Raw genomic sequence first — 5,777 nt, 5'->3', positions numbered from 1 at the left:
CACCAGCATACGTGCATCTGTTGTCTGGCTGAGCAGTCGATTATTTTTAATTTTTTGATTGAAATAAGCAGTAAATCTCCTATTTTTTTATATTAACTTGTTGTTTGAAGTGTTTTAAAAGTTATCATCCAAAATGCAGCGTGATTATACCGCAGATAAAGGTAAGATTCTTGCTTTTCAATATTATGCAGTTGCCGTCTTATCTTCATCGGACATCTTTGTTTCCAGAAACCATTAAATCGTTTCTGGCCGAATTCCACAAGGAGGACGATAACGGAAAGAAGGTTTTCGTCTATGCCCGGCAAATGACCAATATTGCTCACCGGGAACAGGTCGGATTGACTATCGATTTGGACGATGTGTCCAACTATAACGATCAGCTGGCGGAGGCAATTCAGAAGAATGCCCGGCGTTACGTTAAGCTGTTCTCGGATAGCGTTTTCGAGCTGCTGCCTTCGTACAAGGAACGAGACGTGGTCAACAAGGATCCGTTGGACATTTACATCGAGCATCGTTTGTTGATGCAGTCGAGGACCAGAAATCCTCAAGAATCGCGCGATGAACGCAATTCGATTTGCTCCGAGTTGATCAAGCGATATGAGGTTTACTTCAAGGCCCCAAGCGTCAGCAAAGCTCTTTCTATTCGAGAGATTAAAGCGGAGTCTATTGGCAAGCTTGTAACGGTCCGTGGTATTGTGACCAGATGTACCGAAGTCAAACCAATGATGACTGTTGCTACCTACACTTGCGATCGCTGCGGAGCTGAAACTTATCAGCCGGTTTCATCGTTGAGTTTCATGCCAGTTTTGGATTGTCCCTCGGAGGATTGCCGGGTTAACAAATCTGGCGGTCGATTGTATCTGCAAACTCGAGGTTCCAAGTTCATGAAATTCCAGGAAATCAAGATTCAGGAGCACAGCGATCAAGTTCCGGTTGGCCATATTCCTCGCTCGCTGACGGTGATGTGCCGTGGGGAAACTACTCGAGGTGCTCAGCCAGGAGATCACGTTGTGATCAGTGGAATTTTCCTACCAATTCAACGCAGTGGCTTCAAGGCTGTTGTATCTGGTCTCTTGAGCGAAACTTTCCTGGATGCTCACCGGATTGTATGCCTGAACAAGTCTGATGATGGAGACATGAGCAATGAGCTGTCCGAGGATGAACTGGCTGAATTGGCCAAGGATGATTTCTATACAAGAATGGCTAGCAGTTTGGCTCCAGAAATTTACGGACATCTTGATGTTAAGAAAGCTTTGCTACTGTTGCTGGTTGGAGGCGTAGATCGCAGCCCGGATGGAATGAAGATCCGTGGTAACATCAACATCTGTTTGATGGGTGATCCTGGTGTAGCCAAGTCTCAGCTTTTGGGTTACATCGACCGTCTAGCTGTTCGTAGCCAGTACACCACGGGACGAGGATCCTCAGGAGTTGGTTTAACTGCGGCCGTCATGAAGGATCCACTCACAGGAGAAATGATCCTGGAAGGTGGAGCTTTAGTTTTGGCTGATCAAGGCGTCTGCTGCATTGACGAGTTCGATAAAATGGAAGAAGGCGACCGGGTTGCTATTCACGAGGTCATGGAACAGCAAACCATCTCAATTGCCAAAGCCGGCATCATGACATGTCTGAATGCTCGTGTTTCCATTCTGGCCGCTGCTAATCCAGCCTATGGACGTTATAATCCACGTCGTACCATCGCTCAAAATATCCTACTTCCAGCTGCCTTGCTGTCTCGTTTCGATCTTCTCTGGCTCATCCAGGACAAACCGGATCGCGATAACGATCTTCGTCTGGCTAAGCACATCACCTTCGTACACAGCCATGGCAAACAGCCTCCATCGCGCATCAAGACTCTCGATATGTCCCTGATCCGTCGCTACATTCAGCTCTGCAAACGCAAGACTCCAGTCATCACTCCGGAACTATCCGATTACATTGTCAACGCATACGTAGAACTCCGTCGTGAAGCTCGCAACAATCGTGATATGACCTTCACCTCGGCCCGGAACCTGCTGGGAATTTTGCGTCTCTCCACAGCTCTCGCCCGTCTACGTTTGGCCGATGAAGTCGACAAGGATGATGTCCAGGAGGCACTTCGACTGCTGGAGATGTCCAAGGATTCGTTGAACCAAACCGAACAGAAGACCACACAGTACGTTCAGCAACTTTCTTACTGTCTAAAAATTGACAATAATTTAATATTTTTCTAATTTTTCTTGCTTTTTCAACAGCGTCGCCAACACATCGGACAAGATCTTCGCCCTGGTACGAGAGCTGGCCGGTGCCAGCAAGACGGTCAAAATTTCCGACGTCATGGAGCGCTGCACGACCAAGGGATACAAACCGGACCAGGTGGACGCTTGCATCGAAGAGTACGAGGAGCTGAACGTGTGGCAGGTTAATCAGACCAGAACCACCATTACCTTTATCTAAATCCCTCATTTCTTTTTGTAATGTTCGTGGTGCCACCGTTTTACGACTACTTTTTTTTTATCTCACTAAGATTATTCTATAATACATGCCTTGATAGACATGTTTAATGCTAATTGTAAGGTATTTTGTTTTCGATTATGCCGATTCAATGATCCCTTTTATAAAGTTTGAATTTACCTTTTCTTAACCAAACAGTACAATTAGTAGATCGACTGAGTGTTATCGCAAAATACGTTTTTTCTATTGGTTAAGAGCAATATTGTAGTTATCATTTGACTATAGCAAATAAAGTGTTAGGTTATAAATATCTGATTAAAATGTTTTCATTCATGAAGATCTTTCGATAGAAATATCAAAATTTAAATTTTAAGAAGGTAAATATAAAAAAAATAACAATAAAATTTACTTAAACTTATCAAACTCAGTAAATTGGAAAAAAATATATTTGTTGATGCCCTCAGAATTAAAGGGTGATAAGTGCCCAAATGATAGTTTCGAGAAAACGCGCCTCAGAGTTGTCTAGGCAGTTGATTTTAATTTACTTAAGTTTTTTTTAATTTGAGCAGTTTTAATTCAAAAGAAAAAGTTTTAAAAAATTTGAAAAGTCTGAGTTTTGCACCCGATAAAGATTAAGATAAGAAGAATCGATAGCTAAACTTAATTCTTAATCGATTATTTTGACACTTGTCTATCTCCGATTTGGATGGCATGAAAATATTAATAATTAATGGAGCATTGCAATCCGACTGTAGCTTAAAACGCTTTTTTGTATTCTGCATCTGATTACAGAAACTGATTTCTCCACCTTTAAAGAAGTTGCTTTAAACACCAGTGAACTTGCTGACCTCATGAACATTTTCTCCTAAATCGAGATCTTACGGTTTATTGACGACAACTTCATATTGGGGCGGCCCCAAAAAAGTCGAGTTGTTATAAGAAGATCCCTGACCTTTTTTCAGCATTATTAATCCCACCGCAGTTTGTATCGTCGTGTGGATCGGCCCACGCGCATCATCCGAAAGCAGTTTCGTTTTTTGAAATGGTATTACCTATATGAAGAATGAAAATGTAATTCATTCCCTTTTTCGGGCGAACTTTATGAGCCGGAATAAGTGGTTGCAATTTTTGTGGTGTTTCTATATTAAACCTTTTTTTTCATTTCTTCTGAGCGCGGGGTATGGTTTGGTTGAATCAAAACTGAACTGCATTTGACAGTGCTGGGGTGGAGTTTTGCGTTCGATGTTGAAAGCTAAAAAAATCGCTTACGAACAAATATAATATAGGAGTAAGATTTTCGGGAGGGTTCAACAAGAACCAGGGAGGGGGTGATGGTGTGAAATTCGTTGAGCTGTTTTAAGCAGTAACGAGCAGAATTCCCGAGACAGCAGCATTTTTTCGTTTCGTTTCAAGTTTTTTTTTTCAATCTCCCGTTTTCGTTTTGCAAACTCATAAAGTCGATGGCCTGCATGGCGTTAATGAAGAATAAAGTTTCCACAAATGGTAATAGCCGATCAATTTGCAATACGTTTCATGTTTACACTGACTGATTGACGGGGTACTTTTAGCGATAATGGATTTATTGTTATTGATATTTCTCTTGGTGTCTGCGACTGAAGGAATGAAAATCTATGCAATTCAGGATTGAATTTCCACTTGGTTGGCAATTTTGGTAAACAGAAAATCGCATTCAGTTACATGACTTTAGTTGATGATATCATACGAGCATGGCTGCAAATGCAAGGCTTTGACCGCGTCGAATGTAAGGCGACACTTGTTAAGAAGTTGCACATGGTATTCAAAGGGTCAACAACATTTCAAGAGATTGTAGGTAATTCTAGTAGAAATTGACAAAAAAAAAATAGAAATGACTTGGATTGCAAAAATGGTACAAATAAACAAAATTATCGAAATCTAAAAGTAGCGAATGCCATAAAGATGGTAAAACGACTATAATCGAAAAAACAAAAAAAAAAATCGAAATCAAAAAATAACATTAACAAAAATATTCGAAAAATGACAAAAACAACAAAAATTACGAAAAAACAAAAATGAGGACGAAACAAATATCAAATTCATTTTTCTCACCCCACCCCTTTCTCCTTCGATTTTTCCGAAAATCCCGAAGGGGGGAATAAATTTAGTTGAAGGCAAGGTGTACTTATAGACTAACAACAAAAATCGTAGTACAAGTTGCTTAATGTTGCTTTAAATGGAATGTTTAAAAAACACATAAGTACATCATTTAAACCAGTTTTCTAAACATATCTTTATTGCTTATCATTTAAAAGCATTGATAAAACTCTATAGAAAAATCATGAGAATTCTCATCGCCATCATTGGTATTATCCGGCAGTCATGCCGTTGAGAACATATTAAACGGCTTTTATAGTTATTTAATGGGGATGACACCCGGTAAATTTTTAAACAATCGGCTAGACAAAATAGAAATAAATAACACCATCAAAAAGACGCTAGAATCGATTCGATTGCCTATCAAATGTGTAGTGTTTGTCTATTTCACATGATTTAAACGCAAATGGAAAAAATTGGTATTCATAGATCGTACATAAGCTCAAGAGTCGTGAGCTAGAAGAAACTCGATGCTAGATGCTAGTTTGACGCTATGTGACATCAACTATAAAACAGATAGGCATTGCTTGAACAAAATAGGTTTCAATTTGAAAGCTTCAAATTTTTCTAACTTTATGTTTTGAGTTTACAAAAGTTGGAAAACTCAACAAAAAACGGCAAAAATAACTCTACTAGAAGCTTGATTCATACTTTCAATATACAGTTTATAAGAACTGACATAAAAAAAACTAGGATCTCGTAAAATTTAATTTATCACAATCACGATCCCTTAAGGTGTAAAGCTAACATAAAAGGGATCGCAAACCTACCTGATCGAGTGAAGATATATGCGAAATGGGCGAATGGCGCCCGAAATATTTTAGTTTACCTTCTCACGCGCACTTTCTACGATCTCTGAATACTTAATTCACTTTTCAAAAGAATGTACTCAAAATTTAATATGTCAATCAAATGCCTATCGATGCTTAAAAAAATGCTTTATTGGATTTGGAGTCTGTTGTTAAAACCCTTCGAAACCCATTTTGGTCCTATTTATCACTATTGTCAGTTTGTCATTTTTGTAATTTTTGTTTTTTTTTTTTGTAATTTTAGTAACTTTTGTAATTTTTGTAGTTTTTGTCATTTCTGTGATTTTAATCATTTTGGTCATTTTTTGTAATTTTTGTATTTTTTGTATTTTTTGTAATTTTTGTAATTTTTGTAATCTTTGTAATTTTTGTAATTTTTGTAATTTTTGTAATTTTTGTAATTTT

The 5,777-nt window shown here is 38.6% G+C and overlaps 1 protein-coding gene across 1 annotated transcript; it reads left to right on the top strand.

Moving 5' to 3' along the window:
- LOC129759521 (DNA replication licensing factor Mcm7) lies at positions 1-2,552 on the top strand. The gene is made up of 3 exons (XM_055756993.1): positions 1-161; positions 229-2,152; positions 2,232-2,552. Exons 1-3 carry the CDS (start codon positions 134-136, stop codon positions 2,431-2,433), a joined length of 2,154 nt encoding a protein of 717 aa, XP_055612968.1. The 5' UTR covers positions 1-133; the 3' UTR covers positions 2,434-2,552.
- The last annotated feature ends 3,225 nt before the right edge of the window (positions 2,553-5,777 follow it).

This window comes from Uranotaenia lowii, unplaced genomic scaffold (genome assembly GCF_029784155.1).
Source record: "Uranotaenia lowii strain MFRU-FL unplaced genomic scaffold, ASM2978415v1 HiC_scaffold_178, whole genome shotgun sequence".
Lineage (NCBI taxonomy): Eukaryota > Metazoa > Arthropoda > Insecta > Diptera > Culicidae > Uranotaenia > Uranotaenia lowii.
Note: the sequence above shows the minus strand (reverse complement) of the source record. Positions and strands in the feature narration are given on the sequence as shown.